Consider the following 23121-nt stretch of genomic DNA (forward strand, 5'->3'; position numbering starts at 1 on the left):
GTAAATAATCCATTATAGTCTTTGTAACACGGCACTAAATATCACTTTCTTATGACTGAGCAACGTTTTCCGTTTCCGGTTTCAGTGCAGAATTAAGTTTTAAAATAATGTTTTTTTTTGTGTGTCCGGACAATAATACTTCTATAAGTTGCAAGAAATTGTACGCAAAAGCTACAAGACCGATAAATTAAAAATGTCACTCCTTCCCTTTCAAAATCGAGAATGTAACTACCTATAAAAGTGTTCACATTTTTTTACTACATAATTTTACACATAAAAGCGTAGTCTTCGAAATTGATTGATATCACATTCAGTTCAAGTAGTTTTTAAAAGCTTGTGACCACAGAGCTAGCTTTTATTAGAAATAAATCTCCAAAGTCAGGTGAACAAAGTCCAAAGTGGTGACAAAATAAGAAAGTTTGCGAGGAAACTTCGTGATTTTATCGCCTTCTCGACTCTGCCAAAGAAATTGAATACTATGAAGAAAACTATTACCTACTCGTCGCAATACATACAAGTTGTACATTAAGTGCTCGGTTTTATTTGAAATTTTACTATTCGAACTGTTCCTCGAGTCTGAAAAAAAAAAAGAATGTTTGCGTTGAATTAATAATAATTACCGGTAGGCAGTACATTGTAATTGAGTATGCATATGTTTGTATCATGACATTAGCATGAGCAGCAACGGGTAGTCTCCATTTGTGTTGCTATCGAGACTCCAGGTAAACATTATTTTATAATTATTATTAAACCGCTCGCTTTTACCTGTCGCTTTTAATAATAAATTACTGCGGAACAGACTAAACAATTCGGTAACGCGCTTAGGCCGATCGTTTTTGTCTTTGGACTTGTCTAAGCGATTTACAACTAGGTACTCAAAAGCCAGACGTTATCCGTTGAAAAAACAACGGGTTTTACTATGTTATATGTTTTTTACATATATTTTGTAGACACGATTTTTTTCACCGATTATATAAAACTTCGAGTTGCTGTATCAGAAAGTGCCAAAATGAAAAAAAAAACTCATATTATCTTTTTGTTTTCAGGAATCTTTGAATTCCATTGCGTTGCTGAATATCTAAAAAACTATCCCGAAATTAGCATCGCAACGTTGAAATATGATTATTTTATCTACGAATTAAAACAAAAACACTATTAGGCGTAGAAAATTAAAAAAAACACTCGAGTGGTGTTTAATTTTGAAATATTACCGATACGGTTATCTTAATCAAATTTTGAAATGTTTAATAACAGCCGTGAGTAATTTGTTTAATATCGGTTTTACAGAGAAAAAAAATAATGCGCAAAATCAACAGCAAATAATAATGCTATCGTAAAACGTTTAAACGCCATACTGTAATAATATATTCGTATAAATAATATTTATTTATGAGCTATGTGAAATGACGTCGCAATATAACGTTCAACATTAATTTTGTATACTAATTCATTTTTTTTTTAATAAAAACGTTAAGGGGATTGTATGCGGTCTGTTCTTAAGGATTTTTGTATAGGCAATATTTAAGAAAAAAAGTGGTTTTAATCAATTTCGACCATGTCCCCGCTTACCGGTTAATTTGTATAAGCTTCGAGGTATTGTTTTTTAATTGATATAATTTTTTCCATTTTGGTTATTTTAGACAAATTGAGCCAGACACAATTTCGACTACACAGGATGATGGTTCAATTTCAATTATTCTGTAAAGCGATCCGAGTGCATAAACGCAATAACTCAATCGTTTAACACGAACACAATAGGGTAGCGTTTTATCTTTAAAAGAATCTTAAATTGTTAAAGGAACTGTAAGTAAAGTTTTCACTTGTTCAAAACTTCTGTAACTATCAAAATATGAAAATGGTTTTATGAAAAAAAACTCCTACATCGCTCAACATGCTCTTTACTTTGCCTGGAAAATAATAGAAAACAAACGAATCTAATATCCGTTTACGATTAAAAATGATATAAAAAATACTACACCTACACAGGCCGTTTTCGACAAATATCTGTGCATAATATATTGTTATGTTTCTGTTATTTATTTTTCAAACAGCCCCAAAAGAAACAAGTGCGAAGGTAAAGCTGAAATACTTTCAAAAATCGTAGCGAAACACGATACGTGTAGTGTTAATAAAATATAAAAACAAAATAAACGGAGGGGTGTTATATTGTAATACTAAAGAAGTATATTGCATACAAAGAAGAGTACATCATAAATCGCTGGTACCTATGGAAAATAATTTCACTCACAGCTGTATTGTTTGTGTACCTACATTTCTGGAGTGCGCAATTAAGTACATGAGCCAAGGCAAAGGGACCCCGGCTAAAACGCGTTCTTTAAATTCCTTTCTTATATTTACACACCGGTCGCGCAGTTCTATACAGCAGACGTTTATTAAAAATTACAACTGCAAATTTAATAACAACGCGCGAGCAGTGTGAATTAAATATAAATAAAAAAAAATAATAATAATGAGAATAAGACTCATGAACGTACAGTAGCGGAAAATGTATAAATTCATGAGTAGTGGCGAAAGCGAAAATAGAATAATTATTATATTTATCCGTTGCTTGTGGGAAAATATGCCGCACACTCAAATAAACAAGAGTGCAAATTATGGATAAAATAAAAAAAATAAAAAATCACTAACCGAACAGCTGAAATTACATTTGCATTTATAATATCCCACTGCGCAATTTTAATATGTAAATAAAATCCTATAAATAGACACACCCAACGCTAAGCGTATATATTTTTTATTTTATACAAAAAATCATGTTTTCAACGCTTTACCGACGTTTGATCAAAAGCAACAGCTGACGACGTTAACGCGCGGTAAAATGTACTTATCGTTTTTGCGGTTTTTCTTTTAAAAATACCCAAACAATCCGTCTTTTCATTTTACGATCAATGCAATATTAATAATATAATAATGTATTCACCGATTTCAGTCGTCGTACCGCTTCTTTTATTATTATTTAACACTAGTCATTTAAAATGCAAAAATAATATTTTTAAACCATAATATATATATACCTATACAACGATGTATTGATAAAATTAAAAGGAAAAATGAAAAAAGGTGAAACTTTAAAAAAAAAAAAAACCTGTTGGCCTGTGTACCTACCCGCGTGTTACAACAACTTTTTAATATACCTTAGTTTTTTGTTTGATTTAATCTATTTGTTTTCCTTGTCCCATCGTCAAGTCAAAAATACACCTTCATAAAGTCAGCAGCACAACTTTAAAAGACATAACACGAGAAAATACGGTATATTTTTAACTCTGATTACAATTATTCTGGCCCCATTCTTTTTTTAGCAGCTAATTTAATAAAAAAAAAGCCCTGTGAATACTTGTTTTGTACTTTATTTCGTGGGCACGGTAATTCCTCGGCAATATTACATAGGTATACTATATTATATAATAACTAATATACTGTACAACTGTATTATTAAGTGTACAGCGTCCTCTATATATTGATAGGCTTACACATCAATATGTCATCGATTAGCCATATTATTTTCAATAGTGCCAAAAACTTACTTCAGGTAGTTCAATTGTTCAGGTGCCGTAAGTGCTTATTTTTTTTAGTAAGTATATCGTTCCTATCACTATGCCAATTATTTATTAATTGTCAAAATTTACCTACAATTTATTTGGAACTTTGTGAACAATGTTTGACCGTATTCCGTGTCTTAACATAGGTAGGTACCCTACTCTCTCTCTGCATCGACGTTCGACGCAAAGAGTTTCCTGGAAAAAGAAAATAAGAATTTCTAAGGTTTTTTTTTAAAAGATTTTTCTTTGAAGCGCACGTTTGGCGCACGTTTTTTATTTATTTAAATAATATATAAGGAAAAACAAATGTCGCCAACCCTGTAACATGTAAACGAAAAGCACAAAGAGTAAACCTCCACATTGGATAACGCACTATACTTTACATGCCACACAAAAATCCAAGAAAACTCTAAGGCATTCGACTTTCCTACCTTCAGCCTTCTATTTCAAAAACAACCTATCATGCTTACCGCCGGGTAATTTACTTTCAATATTTGATAGAATCATTTTGGAATAGTAACTAGTACAAGTATTGTGAGTTATAACTAGAAAACTGTCTACTTTAACGCACAATAGGTGGTAAAAGCGTAACGCCACACACACACACACAAAATAAGTTTCCATACACTTGAGGTTTTCGCATGTCAATTATGGAACTTCCAGTCCAAAGTAAACTGTTAGCGTTTGGTGAGATTTTGACTTTTGTTCGAAGTGCGTTTTCAATTTTGTCCGCCATCGTGAAAAATATATTAGTTTCTCTATTGTTAAAAGTTTGGTGCACTTGCGAGGGGTTAAACGCTGAAAAGAAAAGTGTACAATCTATTATCTTCAAACAGAGTAGTCTGGAATGAAATTTACCTCTTAGCCGCTGTCACTTATAACACAGCACAATGGCCTATACAATAATAAAATAAATTATGCATAAGAAAATCAATGACAAGGGCGACATTTCAGGCTTTTATTATTATAAGGCGATTGAATCCAAACAGACCTCGTTTTCTCATCGCCGGCATATATATATATATATATATTGTCTACCATATTTTTTATTAAGTTCATCTGTATTTTTTTTTTTACCGAATAATAGTATAACTTTAATAATGAAAATTATTTAGCCCCACCAGAAGCTTGGTAAAAAAAAAAAATAAATAAACTTGGAACTTTTCAAAATTAACTAGGTTGATTTATGTTCTCCTAGTAAATAAAAAGTGCAACACTCGAGCAAAAAAGCAAGTCTGAAATAAAACTCATTCTATACAAATGGATCTCAGCGATTTTCTTTAAATGTACAAGATTAAGTGCAGAGATACCATAATATATGTATACATTTTGGAAAAATTAATTATTTTCACTCAATTAAATAAATTAGAATGATATGGTTTAATTTGAATAATTAAACGTATATTATCTATACACGAGTTTTCCGGGTTATTGTTTTAATCTGAAAACTGCTAATTATGAAATTTTTCTTCTGGTCTAATTGAATTCCGCCTTAGACGTGTTTCACTTTTAATAATTAGCATTTAACACATCATTCATCAAAACTATCATCGTCCAAGTGTCGAACACAAACTAGGTGTGTATATTTTTTAACGTTAATATTACAACTCTCAACTTTTATTAGATTCAAATGATAACATTTGTGTACACCTAAATCGCACACACGAAATGCAGTTACTCATTACTACTACCTATTGGGCTACTTTAGTTAGAGAAAAACCGTTTTATACAAAGTAATAATTTAGTTGTTTTTCAAATAAATTGTTTTTTTGTGTTCTAGTTACTGAGTTATCCAAGTTGTCGCTGAGCTCGAACTAGTTACAAGTATTTTTATTATTAATAAAAAAGAAAAACTAATTAAAAGTACAGCTTGCTCGGCATTGATTAAACAATATAGAGACTGTACACTATACATTATTATGTCAATATCTGTACAGGCTGTACTGTGATAGTAATTTATTCGTGGTTGTAGATGGGTATTCCGGTGAAACGTCAAAAGCAATTTCGGGTGAACTTATAAAGCTCGTTTAGCGAGTAACACACAAACCGTAAAAGTAATTATTACTGGAATTTAAGATGAACGGTTGGGCGCGTTACAACACAAAGCGGAATTGGGGTTGAAAATATTATTCTAAGTATTTGCAACGCCTAGTGGCAACGCCAAGTAAGTAAAGGTAATCAATAGTTGTAAGTTTAATGAATCTCGTTCAGAGACTTGAGGCGAAGTCATGGGCATTGTCGTTTCCACGTACATTAGGCGCATTTGCTCGTGAAAGTACTTGACACTTTTCGAGGCCTTTTTTTTTTTCTTCTTCGGTAAACCAAGATTGATAAGAACGTGTAACATTCGGATCAAAGGATATAAGTACAGCAAAGAGACAACAACGGCATGCAAATGGCCCGACGTTCTTCTAAATTACAGCCGTTTCAGTGCATTTGTAATTCTTAAACTTTCAGAGAAGAGATCTAAGAAAAATAAATGTCTGTGTTTTTTTTTTAAAAAGCTCCGTTAAATGGCGTCCCATTTATTAGACAATGCGACTTCCGAGTGAGTAATTTTGTTTATAAAAAAAAATACAAACAGTCGCCGGTAAAAATGAAAAATAATTTCACACCAATATTGCAATTTGAGAGGTAAAAAGCAAAAAAAAAAAAAGAGGAGGCACTGATTTTCCATTAGAAATGATTTGCATTCAAGAGTCGGCGGCCTGTTGTAGTCTTCACGGTTGAAATAATTTATTTTAATGTCACTTTAACACTGTTCGGCCAGGTTTTTTTACCCGTGTATTGCACACATAATTTTGCACATACTTTATACGTGTGCCCATACCCCTTCTTCCTTATTGCACAGAGGCCCCCGAGTATTTAAGGGGAGTGTTCCAGAGGGGACACTTAGACCTTTAAACACATCATAAATGAAAAATATATATATAAAAATTTGCTTAAACTGTACTATCTATACCTCGAGGTATGAATTTGATCGCAGTAGTGTTAATCTATTTTTTTTTTTTTTTTTTTGGACGTCTTAAAGGACTATTTTATCACTATAACCTGTATGACACTCCAATGTCGCATACTGAGAGATATTTTGAAATATACTATATACATAACAACAAATCATTTTTTTTTTTATCTAGCACAAAATAGTAAATATTATATTGCGCAACACTGAAATTACTATTATAATTATAAATTTTATTCGTGTCTTGTTTTATCGTTTAAACTACAAGAAACAAACAGTTGTAAAATATTTAGCTCGTGTTTCAACGAATATAATAGTATAATTAAATCAAACAAATCTGAATAAAATATTTTGTGTAAATAATGAGTGTATTTAAAGGCCGTTAAGCTCTAAAGTCTAATCTATTCTTTCTTTCGCTAAAAATTAAACTGCTCCATAACGTTTCATATTTTTGGACAGTTTTGGCGGTTATTTCATGTTAATACATCAATCACACTGTACAACTTTTAAGTAATACTGTTTTTTTTTTATTTTCTAGTACGTGAAATAGATTTACCATTATCAAAATATGTAAACCGAATAAACGTTTTTTTCAAAAATAATAATGATTTACGGTCCAGACCTGCGCACGTGGCTGTTTGCCACGTGTCTACTGAGGAAAAATAAATATTTGACTCTTTAAACATTATTCATAATAAATTTCCACCATGTATCAGCCAACGTATCAGATTAATTTGGGTTATTTTTGACGCATAATATTAGGGTAACATTTTTAACACATACGACGTGAGTTATGGCCATTGTGGTTGGTTGGAAAAACAAAGACAGTAATAATAGAAGTCCGTCCTGTGACAGATCAGAACAGTTTTGAATTTTCTAAAATCCAAGTATGTGGTTCAAACAAACAAAAATGATGAAAAAGTGGGTTTCACAGCGTTTTTTCAGTGTATGGCATTTCTCAGTATTTATGTTAAAAAAAAAAAGTGAACACTGAATACTAATGCACATTTAAATTGCGTTGTAACAAGGTAGGTAAACAACAATAGCCAGTATAACTACTAGTCATAAAAGTGATCTACCTCGATGTTGCTGGTGTGCTATTAAAATAAAAAAAAACATTAAATTTTTCCATACAACACGATGAAATACTTAATTTTTATCGTGTTTACATCCATAATAATAATATCTTAGTGATAGTGTTAATAAAGTGTTGGTCTGTGTGTTTTTCTGAAAGCGTTTGGACAGATAGACGTTTTGTTTTGGGTTACATGAAATTAACCGAAGAAGAAAGGAGACACCTAAGGTGACTTATACACACTGGCCACTGGGAAGGTAATAATAATTAATAGATTTTTATCGCAAAAGTATAATAAAAATATTATTATCATAAAATTCAATTGAGAACAACCGCCAAAATCGGTTTCCTGTGAATCCAAAATCTGTGGGAACTGTGCCAAAACACTGATACTCGAATATTATTTGAAAATTACACACACACACACACACTGGGCATGGAAATATCTCATGAAAGCGTCAAAAGCACAAAAACCAAAAGAGTAGATATTATATTTTAAGTATATTACCAAGTATTTTGGCCCTGGCCGATCAAATTGTAAGTATTGCTAAAATTAACGAGACACTCCTGATGAAAGCTTTTATGAATATTTCACCTTAGTCATTTTACTTTATAGGTGCTATAAAACATGCGCATAAACATATATTAATATAACTATGCTGTAAAAAAACACAACACAGCACTAACAGTGCTAAAAATGCTTTAATGCATATGTCTAAACGTTAAAATTTAACACGAACACATATTAGCGAAATTAATTCTTTTTATTACCTTTAAACTTAATTATCTATAAAAAAAAATAAAAACACAAACAATATACCTACACACGATTACCAACTCACATTTCTCCGGTGGCTGTAATCGCTGTAATCCTTTGTCTTGATTCCTATTCTTATGTGATAAATCTATCATCTGGGAAAATGAGTAAATCAAAACCCCATAGGTCCTCGTAGAAAATGTCAAAACTCTCTATGGACATTTATATCCACTACATATATATATATATATATATATATTTACAGTGTTGACAACCGAGTATAATATATTTTACACTTGTAGATATTTTTATTTTTAATTAGACCGAATAGAAGACATGTGTGTGTGTGTGTGTGATTTGGTCGTCGTATAAATACTTATAGATTTTAGTTAGAACTCTATAAATCACTCTTAGTAAAAAAACGAAAAATATCCTTACCCAAAAAACTAGAGTGATAATTAACAACAGCCTCTTGAAACATAATACGCACTTGGATTTCTTTTTGACTTGGTAAAAAAAAAAAAAAAAAAAACTGTACAATACACAATTTACCATGTTGGGTTTGTATAGAATAACTTGAAGTGAGTACATAAATTATTATAGATCCTGCGACGCTTCTGTTGTAATAATATATTCATACAATCATATATATATATATATATAAATAAAATATACATACAGTATTTGTATACATTTTAAAAACTATATTACATTCACTCACACGTGTACTATCAAAATAACATACAGGTATACTGTTTACTATCTTAACAATATCTCTAAATAATTCAAAAATACTTTTGGGCATCGAAAAGAACCGCGATTTGGGTCCAGACAAAAATAATAATAATAAAAGCACAAGCTTTACACATCTTAGTGTAACACATATTTTATCGTTTACATTCTTCTGTCTGCACTACAATATATAATACAACATTAAAACCAAAATAGTATCCGGATGATATTTGGAAATTTAAACATATATAATATTATATTATCCAGTCTTTGAAATAAAATTTCTATTAAACATGGTCCATGTTGACACGGTGTTACACTCAAGGCAAACGCCACTTTATTTACAACACTTATTATCCGTTCAAATCCAGTTTATTATCATTAACATGTATTTTGTGTTGTTCATGCCGTTTAAAAATATGACTAAGAATATTTTGCAAATAATTGCCTATACAAAACTCCTTAATAAACGAATGTATGTCGTCCCCTCTTAAGTAGTAAAAGGCAAAATAATATGCTGCAATTTGTATTTGCACAAATATAATATATGATATATTGTTAAGAACAGAATAATCTGCGTGTAAACACAGCTGCCAGCTTTACCTAAAATAGTATGTGTAACATTGTTTGACTTTGACTGGAAAATCATAATCTTTGCCGTTAACTTTTTTTTTTATTCTCGGTTTTAATTATAATCAAATACACGGTAATTATACTTTTCTACAGCCCGTTTTGCAACGACAATGTTTCTTTTTTACAAACTTTTGACAACAGTAACTCGGAAAAAATAAATTTAAACTAAATAACGTTTAAAATGGGCCTTTGATATAGTTATAATACACTTTTACCTGATACCCCGAATCTGTAATTTTTTCAAAATGTATTCCTTACATTGGCAATGGCTAGTTTTTTTAAATAACAAAAATAATTCAAATAATAGTACTCGATAAAACTCGATAAAGTTTATTTGTAACATTTTTGCCAAGACAAGAATAAAATGCCGTTAACCTGTTAAACGTTAAAGGGGTTCACATGCATTTGTTCTAACATACACATTGTCCTATTGTCCATTTGTACCTATTGTCCAGGCATAAATCCGACTTACTAAAACTAACTCCTTTAAGTATAGACAATTCGTTTGAACGTGAATAGCTCATAACACGGTTTTGTCATATTTAATTTTAACCAATACTTAATTTCCATAAAAAAAAAAAAAAAAAGATGTCTTGAGCGAGACGTCCCCTCGTCGTCGCCAATGGTTCTATAGCAAGCCATAAGACACAATATTTAATGTTCTCAGAAAGCAGCAAACACAACTTTTATTCTTTTTTTTTTTTCAATAACGGACAAACTTGACGGGTGACAACTTAAATCATAATATTGTGTCGAGTCTTTTAATTTCCCATCCCTTCCCCGACGTGCCTAAAGCTTTAGGGTTTATCCGGACAAAAGCTCAGTTCAAAGCAGCCGCAAAATAAACAAAAAATTACAAAAGCTTGGACGTTGCTTGCATAACACGTCGTTATGTTCTTAAAGGTGTACATACATTAAAAAAAAAAAAACAATATCTGAACGATTATTCAAAGGTCGACACGCTAAAGTTAAACAATGAGAACCTACCCCCCCCCCTTCCGAGTGTTAAGACCAAGCCAGTATTTTTTTAAGGTTAAAGCTCTGGTGTACATTTTATATTTACTGTACATAGTATATATTATATAGTATCTTGACGCTCGTCAAATCCCCCCTTAAGCGTCCAAATATCCATCAGATAAAAAAAATGACAGGTGTCAAAACTCAAAATAATAATAATAATATCAAAACCGGCGAGGGAAGCTCTATTGCCGTCAGGAAGAAGCGGGTTTGTTAGAAATATAATATAGTTTTTATAATCAATAGTTATGAAACTGTTTTTTAAAAAACACATTGCGGTAAACAACTCCGCGTGGAATATCGCTCGATACCAATCAAACGAGCTGTTCGACTACTTACTTTATACATGACCATTTTCTGACACGGTAGAATCATACGTAGTAGTAAGGTATAAAACCGTATATCCAATTACAACACAATATTATATAAAAATTAAAATTGATTTTATTAATTAAAATAAACAAAATGTAAGTATAGGGTTATATTGACTTTATGCAGGTACTTAATCACTTTTAAAGTTAAAAATATAAAACATAACTAATAAACATGTGTTTTTCTCTGGTATTTTACAAAGCAATATATATATAAATACCACGAGGAAATAAATAAAAAGATAACTAATATAACAATAACTAATAAGTAAATAAAAATGTTATCAGAAAATAAGAGAGAACATACAATCTGATAAGGTCAATATTTTTTTTTTTTATAATTAAACATATTTATTTTATTTTATTTTCAAGTTTTAATATCTTTTGTCAATAACTATTTAAAAAAAAAAAAAAAACTAGACTTCATTAACAATTATCACATAAACTGACAAGTAGTTCAACAAATTTAAATGGATTTTTTTTTTGTAATCAAACATACAATAGGATAGGATGTGTACGATTACAATTAAACGGGTAAGTCCGCGCTTAATTTTGCTTCTTTTACAGTATCGTCAACAAATTATTACCCCACCCTCGCTGTTGAAAATTATATTTTACGCATACAAAAAAAAAAAAAAAATTAATCAACGCAATGATAAAACAAATACAATTTGTAATGTAACATATTTTAAATTGTAAAAAAATATATATCTTTTAAAAAGTTTCTACTAAAAGCTTGTTACATTGTTTAAATTAAAAAAAATTAATAATTATAAAAAATAGTTTTCTGTACTTGGGGGTGGTTAGCTGTTTAAACAATGTGATTTTGAACATTTGTTCTATTTGGTTCTGTATTAGTCGTCTGGTCTTGAGACACACTGTCGTCTGCTGAACCTATAAACAAAACAAGAGGTAACAACTTGCGTTCTTCTTCTGCGGTGACATAGTCGTCAGTGTACACAGCGCATACCCTTACGACTACGTCGATCGTCTTGTGCGCTTTTAGTAACTTCTTAAGTAATACTGAAGTAATACTTCTTAAGTAAGTATAATATAACACACGACACTCACTTGTCATTGGTGTGGAACGCATTTGATGGATCGGCGGATCGTACAAATTTTGATAATCAGACGACATAGACTCGGACGTGTCCGTTTGGGATGACGCCGTATCGTAGTCGCTGTTGATCCCGTTAATTGAAGACAACACGGGTGGGTGTACGGGGACAGTGTTGGCCGTTCTACCGCGTGCAAAAATGCGTCCCTAAGTGGGCGAGCACCAGTTTGTACACGAAATGGTTTTAACATGAGACGAGACTATGGCGATTAGCGAGTACTCACTCTAAAACTTCGGAATGTACCGACGCCTAACGTGCTGGAACTGTTGATACGAGCCGGAACCAACGGTGTCCTATCGTTGGGTTCGTCGCTGTCCGTGTCCGAAGAGTATGCGACAGCGTGCAAATCTTCGTTGTCGCCGTAAACTCTACGTTTACATATGGGACAAAACCGACGATTGCGCGTCAACCAGGGATCGATGCACTTACAGTGATAAGCTACAACAGTCGGTTTATGCAGCAATGAACTTTTACATTCAAACAGTATAACATTATGTTTAACATTAAATTTTACTCACCGTGAGCACACGGTAACACTCTCAATTTTTCTCCTTCCATATAATCGTCCAAACATATGGCACACGTATCGTAAGGGTCGCCTTTGACAAAGGTCGATACTGGAATTTTACGCAACGTAGACGCCGGTAGCCTGTGTCTGAATGCCCTTCTCCTGTCTTTTATCCATTTCACTACCTGTGTTGAAAAATAACGTTTATTACTTTGATTAACTAATTTACAAAGTTTCGCGACTAGTAAGCATTCACATTTTGTTTTTTTTAAATCATCCTATAGAGTAAAGACACTTTTACAAGCAATAGAATTTTTATTTGGGTTTACTATGAAATCAATTAATAAGTTTAATTTTGCCCGTTTATCATATTTAGCCATTATTTTGAGTTTTTTTTTTCATGACTATAAAAAACTATTATTTTACGAATTATGAAGTTTTTTACTGTTAATAATATTTGTATATAAAAAAAAATCAATGTTTACAAAAATACATCAATTTTAGTGACACAAAAACGATGTTTTTTGATTGATCAATGCTATATATAATTGCTTAACAATAAAAAATAGTACCATGAATCCCAGCATTGTGAAGAAACAAACAGCCACAATTACGGCAAACGGTAACAACAGGTTCAAATTGATATCGAACGGAAACTGATTGTTGTCTATTATCACATAAAAGCTAAAACAATTGTAATGACGTACATAATAACAATTATTATAATAGATTAGTAAAATATTTTTGTGACGCGGTTGGATACGAAATATTGTCGTAGCACAACAGTGGTTAGTATTGTAACATACTTGTTTCTATACTGGTAGCTGTCTTTGAGCATATAACCAGTGTTTTCTCCAACAAAAACTGATGGAATCACTATGCCGCTAACATTTTTTCCATCCATTGGTACTAATACAAAATACGAGCGTTACGTTAATAGCATTAAACAAAAAAGTTTAGCTCAAAAATAATATGCTAACTAATTCTGCTGGAGTTGTCATTGAACACAATGGCCAATGAATAATTGCTCTTTTGGGCATTGCGAACTTTATCGTCGAAATTACACTTTCCTCTTTTGATGAGTACGAACCAAATATCCTCTAAGGAAGGCGGCGGATTTAATGGACGACAACCATATTCATCGGGAGACGCACTCAAAATATAACCCTAAAAAATATAATTGTTATAATAAACAAAATATACATCGATTTGAACAAAAAAAATTTATCATAAATTTATTCGACAAAATATAATAACTCATAAAAAGGATCCCACAAACATAAGCAATTGTTTTTAAATAAAAAAAAATTACTTAAAAATAATAAGTTGTTTTGAATATATTTTTCTTTATTACATCAAATATATTTATAATTGCCGTTTCAAATAATATTTGTTAAATTTAATTCTTATTTAAATGTTTAAAACAACCTGTTTTTTTAAATACATTTTTATTGAAATCAAATTTTGTTTAACTTATATTTTTATTATTTACGTCTTGCGTTTATTAAGATTTTTTTTTTATTTAAGTTTATTAGTACTAATCATAGGAAACTGGGCAAAATTTACATTTTATTCTATACCTAAAAAAAAGTCGTTTTTTATAAATCACAAAAACAAGTTTTTCTGGATTATAAAATCATTTAACATATTGAAAAAAAAAGTTTCAAACAAATTTTCGCTTTGAAAACAAAATCAATTTGTTCCACAGCCAATATCTAGTCTTTCGTTAAAATATCCTTTACAACTAAATCTTCAATACATAAAAGGGACATACATTTTGCGTATTATTCTAAAACTGTATTCATTTGTGTACAAATACCAAAATGTATAATATAGCATTTATTTTTTACTTTGATGCCATCGTTGGGTATTTCACTGCCGAAAGTAGACTGAGCGTCTTTGAACTCGATATTAACCTGTTGATCGTTTTTTGTATAAACTGTAATGTCACAATTAGCTGTAGTTATCAAGGCGATCAAGGCAATAAATGCCCGAGCCTTCTTCACCATGTTTGACTGTAGTTGTACAACATCTGTTTCTCAACTGAAAACATAAAATGAAAAATCATATTAAGGACTTTCTAATTATTTTTTTACAAAACAATTCACAATACGTTTAATACAAATTAAGTTTGCACTAAATTAATCTTGGACAAAAGTTAAAAGGTTATATTATTGCAAACTATGGTATAACTATTAACATAAAGTACTAAGGTCTTTAAAATTAATATTAGACAATAACCAAATTTAATCATATTATTTATCAATATTTTTATTAGGAACAATTTTTTTTAAATTAAATTACTTTTTTTTTATCCCATTAGCCAATATAATTATTTCTTACAGTTGATTTTGTATATTTTGATACATAAGTTAACACGAATAAACATAACTTAAATTTATTTTTTTGAGGTGTTACCTAGCGATTTATTTGCAGAGATCTGACATAAGGCGTTTGATGGCAACGAGCCATGTCGTTCATTGTATTAAAATCATAATACTGCTCAACAAGAGTCGTAATGGTCTACGGTGATCTTATGAAAAATCAGTAATATATTACTTATTACTTGATGACCGTGAAAGTTCATAGAAACTTTCTTCGCCTCGCTGATTACAGGCTCAATACTTCTCGACTTCTACGTAACGATTTACCCATCGCGCTAGTGGTTTGCGTAAAGCCTTTGTGGCCTAACAAATCGTAGGCACGCGGAAAAACTCCAGTTTCCTCCGTTTCACTTACTACGGTAAAGCAACTAAAATATTTCAATTCGAAAACTCGTCAACATTAAGCGTTACACAACGAACGAAACAATTCGGTAATGCACAAACAAATGTGTTTTGTCAACATGAAAATAATCTAATTTAATCCCACAATCTACGTTTGGACATAAATATTTAATATCTGAGTACAAATAATGAATAGACTGCGACACCGTTTTAGATTAACCAACAATAGACTATACACTCTAACGGGGCATAGTTATAACATAATATCATTTATACATACTACATATGTACATTGTACACAGTGTTTAATGGGAAAACGTTATTATGATAGAATTTCTCATTTGTCTAATCACTTTGTCTGTGACCAGTACGATTAGTAATTTGATAACAAATTATGTTTACCTTGTTTTGTGAAGTGAAACGTCACAAGAAATCACTTTTGCCGATAGTCGCTAGACGGCCGGACGAAATACAAGTGTCGTGTGTCGTTACCATATTTTTCTATCTGTTGGAAAAAAAGAAAACAAATCACATAATTATAGCGTGCAAGTTTGCAAGGCGAAGACAACACCGTGGTACGGTTAATTGACGGGAACAGTAGCAAAACTTATAGTTTCCAATCCGATCGATTCAGAACGTTTGCGTAGAAATCATAGAAACCTAACCTAATCATGAAACTATTATTATAATATATATAAACATGACACGAGTGTGGAATACATATATTATTATTATTATTACTGTGAACGACCACAGAAACCAATCGTGTTGCCAGCAAAAAAATCTTTACTACAACTGCAATTAAACGTGTACTGACCTTGGCTTTGGCCGTAAGTATATTATTATTATCCGAAAAATATAGTTGAGCTGATTTTCATAATCGATATTGAACGACTGGTCGGAGGTGGTTTCCACACACACAACAAAAAAAAAACCGTACAAGTATAATAATAATAATGTTGGCTAGCTATTCCGAACACGGCGTTTTCTTCATTATTTCAATTTTAAGCTTTATTATTGTTATTCAAACGGCAAACGAACAATATTCGAATTATGTCGAAATTTACTAGCCAAACGTGCGATAACAAAACAACACAGAGAGATAAAATATACTGTAAAACGCAAAACCTCAGTAAATACACTCGGTTTAGCCCGCGGTACTACTATTATGATAGGTATTGTTGTACACAGGAAAATATAAATGCATCGGCTGACGACTAAAGTATAATATTGTTTTTATTATTATATATTATATATATATATCTATATATAATAATATTAGGATATATACCTACTGTAGCGATTACATTATACTAGCGTTGAACACAATAAAATAATATATTGTACATAGCTTTACATTATACTCATATTATTATTATCACGGCGTACTTGATGGTTTTACAGGCTGGCCACTTTGTCGGCCAATAATAATTGTGTGATAATCGCGCGCACAAGTCGATATTCATTTAGCAACGATAATTACCTACCTATACCTATACATTAATTATTACTATTGTGTTATTATGTTGGAATATGAAGATTTACAAAAAATTAAAAATCCGTAAGTCGACGAATAGACGTATTAATTTAAAAACAAACTGTCGGTAAACGCATTCGAAACGCATATGAAAATGGTATCGATAAAAATACAATTAAAATTATTATAGTATATTCTGTACTGGGCAAGTGAAGCATAATAAAAACACACCGATAATAATAACAATTATTATTGTTCGTCGCCGAATCACTGATTTCCGTCGTTGTAAGGTATTTATTTATTTTTTATCATTTTACAGAATGTATCGTATGTATATATATATGTATACAGTTATATTCCACGGAGGACAAAAGCTGAGAATATTATATAATTTTTTTATTTTTACTTTAAAAATTTTAGTGTAGATGGGATAGGAAATAACTGTGATGGACAAGAGTGGGACTTTTGGGAAAAAACATTAAGGAGGGTCTTTTAAATAACCTAGTAAAAATTGCATCCCTCTGCTTAATTTTTGAGGAAACACCCCCAAAACGGGTTTTTCCCCTCAAAATTATTGAAAAATATTATACTTACGGCAAAACTTCTCCTACTAAAGTCGTTCTTCTGTAAGTTTTTCTTCGTGTAAGTCGGGAAAGCAGCCTGAAAATGACTATTTTTGAAAATTTAAAGGTACGCTGATGTTTATGAAGATTAAGATGATAACCACAACCATGTTGATGGTAACATTATTGTCAATGTTGGAAAACAGTGATGGCTGATGACAACTATGAAAATGTTTCAATCTAGTACTGAAAAAATATTGAATATTCTGCATGTCTAGTGTTGCATTAGTCATTTAAATAAGTATAGTTTAATATGACAAATTAACGGAAACTATTAAAATGGATAAAGCAATAACACATTATTGGAGGTTTGTTTATTTTAACCCTAAAATGCAATTATTTTAATTTTATTCAAATATAATCATAAAACAAAACTAAAATCTGTCCACAAAAAGCGTAGCTAATCTCCGATTTACAACAAAACGTTTAATCTGTTTGAAATAATTGTATTCTGATAATCTTTAGATATTTGTTCAGACTTCCAAAACAGATAAATCCGAATGGATGCATAAATATTTATAATACACGTGTCTGATATATGTAAATTGGTAATGACTATAACGACTGTCCGTCAAGTTCAAATAGCGCATTATAAAAATTTGCCGACTTGTGTTGTGTTCTAAATAAATCACGATAACAATAATTAAGATTATATTATATTATCTAAATAATAACATATAAATTGTAATATAATTTCAAGTAAATGTGCCAAATGGGTGTTATTATCACATTTTGGAGCAATAAAACGATAAAAGTTATTATTTTTTGCCGTTATGTAACAATAACCGATTACCCATCCAAACTATACCATTTCCTCTGCCATTTGCCTTTGTCAAGTATTTAAATTATACACAGTGCAAAGAAATACTTATACCTATTTCGTTTATCAGGTACCTAATTAGGATAATGCATAAATACAATTGGGGCCAGATTATTAGGCATTATTACAATTTTTTAAAAATTTTCCACTTTTGTTTATTTTTAAATTAACGCCAAATTTTTGCAAAATTTTCACGAAAAACATATTATACACTCTTTTGGAAAAAAGAGAAGATAATTATTAAATTATGTATTTATTTAGTTGTAAGGTTTATTTAGTAATATTATATCAATTTAAAACCAAGGTCGAAAAACGGAATATTATCTTACACATAATTATTTAAGCTAATTTTTGATTACTGTGGTCGTTTTTTTTTACTTTTCTATGCATTTTCACCCCCTTTTTTTTTAAGTTAATGAAGCTTATGGACAACCCAGTTGGAAATTTATGTGCAATTTTCTCAGTTTTCTGGAAAAAAAAAACTAGACAAATGTCCAAATTTTTGGACAACACAAAAACTCCTTAGATTATAAACTCAATTTGAACGAATTCTTGTTACTAAAAAAAAAATCAACATTTTTTTCAGAAAGCCTGAGAATAATTTTCACGAGAAACTGATTTTAAACAATTTTTTTTTAATTCTCTCATTCAAAGTATAGATAAACAACATAAATCCTTTCTACCAGAAAGCCTGAAAATGTTTTCTTTGCCAACAGAAGGACCTCACTTGCAAAATAAATACACCGTGTACACAATATAATACTTATCTATTGTGCCCGTCTGACGTCAAAAGAGCCGCCATTAGAAAAAGTAATCTACACTGAAGATAAGTATTATAATTTATAACATGGCAACGCCTCACCTACTAAGATAACTTTTTAGCGAAGAACAAAACGACGAATCACAATAAAGTCAAAGGCTAACATGAGTAATTATAGATAAGAAATACAAACATTATGTACTGTACATGTACCCTACCTTCTTCGGTAGAACGACAGAGATTTATTTCTAATAGCCCAAGTCTGATGACGTGTATATATTTATAGTTCAAATTTCCACTTAAGGTACGAATACAATAATTAACAAAAAAAAAAAAAAATGTGTACGTATTTTGATCGCATATAATTTTATTTTATTACGATTAGGCCATAATGAAATACACAAATAAAATGGGAAATTAGATTTTAATATGTTCATATTGTTTTTTTTTTTTTTTTAGATATACATTATTAACAAATAGTATCATTATTAGTGTTACAATAATGTTCTTTTTCGACTAGACTATGTTAATATTGTTTATAACAGAAAAGACACAACAACGCTTAAAACTATTAAAAAAAAAAAAAAAAAGATTCATTCAACATTGAATATATGTTTTGGTGTTTCTTTTAAATTATATATTTCGTAATATATATGTTTATTATATATATAAATAAGCTACTTATTATTTAACATTAATTTTACTAAATAAAAATTTAATTAACTATTTACAAATAATATATCTCATAAAAAAAATTACATAAATATCAGTAAAAAAAAAAAAAAATCTGGTAGGCGACATTGTCTATTATTATTATAGTTAAATTCTCACCTCGTTTTGAAAAATAACAACATTGAAAAAATTACAAACAGTTTAATAATAATTACCGTAATCGGACCAATGTCTGTTAACGATAAACATAATAATGTAATTCACGTTGAAGCGATAACATTAATTACAGAAAACTTAAGTAGAAAAACAACTCTATTATAATGATGCGGGAGGATGATTTAATAATGAGCAACTGTTTTCTTTGGTATAATAAAATTATGTATTAAATTTCCATTTTGGATGCATAAATAAATAATAATAATAATAATAATAATAACAAACGATGAGTTTGTTTTTTACAAAAAATAATTATTAACGACCGTGCGACTTAAATATCGTCATCACTGTCACCGGCATAGTCTGAAGAATCGTTGTCGTCGTACGCGTTGGCCGGCGAAGAAAAGTCTGTGACCAAAACTCTCGGCTGGTTCGACACTTTGGCAAATGTACACGATTTCAGGACGTCGTCCAAATTGGGCGACAGGATATCTTCAATGTCGGTTCCGTTACTAAAAAAATGAACGAATCGCCCGTCAGCAATGAGAATAACATTTGCAGCACTAAATATTATTATGCAACTCGGACAAGAATTCAACGACCGCTACTGCAGTGGCGTAGTCGTAGGGTGCTGCACGCCGTGTTTCATTCACCTGTGCACTTATCTTTGCAATGTATTCACACGAGATGAATACACGTGAACATAGAAAAGTGGTAGGTGGCCAAACACTGAGCGGCGTTTGGCCTTACGACGACACGTCAACTGCGCTACTGTGTTAGCTATAGCCGTACTACGGTGACTGTATAAAAGGTGAATAAATAATGACAATACAGAGGAGGCTGTCGGTGGTTAACGGTGTATGTTATCAAATTACAGGAATACGCTGTGCTAATCAACGGGGAAGGACGTCACGACAGACAAACTTACCACTGTCGTTAAACTTCGCCCCCTCAAACAACGTCTTCATCTGTTATTCTGTAATAATATTATCACCGAATTTTTTTTTTCAACTATGGGCGATAAAATGTATTAGGAAAAAAAAAAATAACAAGTATCCCGTTTAGAGAAACTTGGAAAACACATATGTTTTTCAGAGGTTTGAATTAGGTACTACTTACATTTCCTCGGGAGCATCGTTTCCGCTCTCTTCGGCCACTAACATTTCATATTCTTCAGCGGCGTATTTATCCCAATCGGACATCTGGTAAAAAAAATAAATATATATAGATAAAAAAAACAATATCAATTCATAAAAGTTTATTAAGAGTCTATTCATAAAAGCAATAACTATTGACATTAGAAATGTACACGAGCAAATGTCGTAACTACCTCGTTTTCGTTATCTCTTTGCGAAGCAAATGGATCGCGTTGCTCGTGGTCCAGATATTTCTCAAGATTGAAGAACGTATCGAAAAATATCGGTGTCATCTTGCACGCTTTGAGATCGGCTAATGATATCTTACCAGGGATTTTCGGTTTAATCATGTCGAGCATCTATAACGGACATATTTGTAAGCAATTACATTGATTTGGAATAACAGAGAACAAAATGTGTTTTTGAAATTAAATATTATATTTTAAGCAATATCCATCATCCTGTACCTGACACAAACAGTCTTCGAATGGCAAACATTCAATTCCTATGCTTTCCATTCTCTGTAATTGCTCGTCGTAAAAATATTCAAGCTCGTACATAGACAAATAACCATCGCCGTCAATATCCATACATCTGCAAAAAGAAATTAACAAAAAATTATGAACTACACTCTAATTTTTCCTATTACGATTAACAACGTTGGATTATTCTCTGTCAAACAGCGTTGTTTTTTTAATATAACATTGAGATTATAATTATCGGTTGACATAACGCACCAAATAAACAAACTAAACTAAACATAATTGTACAACTTTTACCTGAACCAATATTCGACGGCTCTCGGATGTCGCTTGTCTTCTTCGGCCATTAGGAACCATACAAATTCCGTGTAACTCATTTTTTCTTCTATATAGCTATTATTTACAGGGTGCTTTTGTTTCTTTTTGGTAACAGTTCCGGAGAATATTCGGTCAATTATCCGAGTGGATAGTGCTGCAAAAATCCAACGGCAATATTATAGATTATCAAACGACTATGGAGAACACTCAGCAACAACAGTAAGGAATATATTATTATGTCGGTACCGTGGTCACTGTGTCGGGCCAAATCGGTTTTGCTGATGAACAAATCGTGATCGCGGTCCAGTTCCCAGAATTTGCAATAAATAACATAGAAATGTTCGTAGCTAAAGAACGCCGTCACTTGGTTGATGTCCTCTTCTTTCTCCAACAAATCGATGATGCGGATCAGATCGGAACGCCTGATTTCTGCCAGACTCAGTTCGCCACTCCACGATGTGTTTACACTGTAGAATATTCTCGATATTACCTGCAATAGAAATAGGTATTTAATATATAATATATTATAATCAGAATTAAGCAAAAATTCGATTAATGAATACTTTTTTTTCTATCTGCTTTTATTGAAACAAAAATGTATTGAATAATGGCCATATCTGATTATCGTGATACAACTCTGTGGCCACAGATTACATGGCGATACTAGACTCTTAAGATTGTAATCGTTGTTTGCACAAGGAAACCAACATTTTAAACTTATTTTGACATAATTTTTGAATTTAATCGAATCAGACTTGTGGCCACAGTGTTTACCACGTCCATCACTCACCGTATGTACGTATCTGGAATGGAACTCGGGCGCGGTTTTCAGGAATGTCAAACCCGGATGAGAGTCGACCACGTCTTGGACTAGAACGATGAAGTTTTCGGGCGACAAGGTTTGTTTTTTTGAGTTTCGCACCAAGATGCGAATAAATTTTGACGGCAAGTCGTGACAAGTCGACCAAACCCTAAAGAAAAACAACGTCAACACACATTTATAGAACAGACAACACTAAACACTCTTAATAAAAAATAAGTAAGCATTTTTACTCTTTCCAATATGTGAGAAAACCGTTCAAATCAATTGTACCGGTTACATCACCGCCGCAAGCAAAGAACAATGGGTGCTTCCAGTACAACGGGCAATTGCACAACTGCAATGATAAAAAAAATTATAATACATATTATTATTTAGTAACAAAACATCTGCGCAAA

General features: G+C 31.3%; 2 protein-coding genes and 1 long non-coding RNA gene across 9 annotated transcripts in view; 1 reads left to right on the forward strand and 2 right to left on the reverse strand.

Annotated features, from left to right (window-relative positions):
- Positions 1-11262: 11262 nt before the first annotated feature.
- On the reverse strand, positions 11263-16854 carry LOC126834107 (E3 ubiquitin-protein ligase RNF13). 4 transcript variants are annotated; one of them, XM_050565803.1, is made up of 10 exons: positions 16755-16854; positions 15862-15964; positions 14584-14776; positions 13714-13900; positions 13540-13642; positions 13306-13417; positions 12744-12918; positions 12449-12663; positions 12179-12371; positions 11266-12001 (listed from the first exon to the last, which is right to left on the reverse strand). In XM_050565803.1, exons 3-10 carry the CDS (start codon positions 14740-14742, stop codon positions 11919-11921), a joined length of 1227 nt encoding a protein of 408 aa, XP_050421760.1. In that variant the 5' UTR covers positions 14743-14776; positions 15862-15964; positions 16755-16854; the 3' UTR covers positions 11266-11918. The 4 variants fall into 4 exon arrangements, with proteins under 4 accessions (XP_050421761.1, XP_050421760.1, XP_050421759.1 ...); XM_050565802.1 differs by having other exon boundaries at positions 16751-16848; XM_050565800.1 differs by lacking the exon at positions 16755-16854 and adding an exon at positions 16277-16702.
- Positions 16855-17303: 449 nt separating this feature from the next.
- On the forward strand, positions 17304-19404 carry LOC126834124 (uncharacterized). Its single transcript, XR_007685041.1, has 3 exons — positions 17304-17562; positions 17627-17867; positions 19096-19404. It is a non-coding gene; the product is annotated as an uncharacterized LOC126834124 (long non-coding RNA).
- An 847-nt stretch (positions 19405-20251) lies between these two features.
- LOC126834104 (serine/threonine-protein phosphatase 2A regulatory subunit B'' subunit alpha-like) overlaps positions 20252-23121 on the reverse strand; it is a 30234-nt gene continuing 27364 nt past the window's right edge. For 2 of the 4 annotated variants that reach the window (XM_050565793.1, XM_050565794.1), the window contains exons 5-12: positions 22957-23060; positions 22694-22874; positions 22150-22393; positions 21883-22057; positions 21571-21697; positions 21298-21462; positions 21087-21169; positions 20252-20479 (exon numbers count right to left, since the gene is read on the reverse strand). In XM_050565793.1, coding sequence (XP_050421750.1) covers positions 20299-20479; positions 21087-21169; positions 21298-21462; positions 21571-21697; positions 21883-22057; positions 22150-22393; positions 22694-22874; positions 22957-23060 — 1260 coding nt within the window. In that variant the 3' untranslated portion in view covers positions 20252-20298. Of the gene's footprint in view, positions 20480-20895; positions 20979-21086; positions 21170-21297; positions 21463-21570; positions 21698-21882; positions 22058-22149; positions 22394-22693; positions 22875-22956; positions 23061-23121 lie in introns of all 4 variants that reach the window. The other 2 variants (XM_050565795.1, XR_007685035.1) reach the window with 2 other exon arrangements.

This window comes from Adelges cooleyi, unplaced genomic scaffold (assembly GCF_023614345.1).
Source record: "Adelges cooleyi isolate 19-005CV unplaced genomic scaffold, UGA_ACOO_1.1 ACOO_flye_CR_arks_rails_tigmint_CR_PRNA_21, whole genome shotgun sequence".
In the NCBI taxonomy this organism is placed as follows: domain Eukaryota; kingdom Metazoa; phylum Arthropoda; class Insecta; order Hemiptera; family Adelgidae; genus Adelges; species Adelges cooleyi.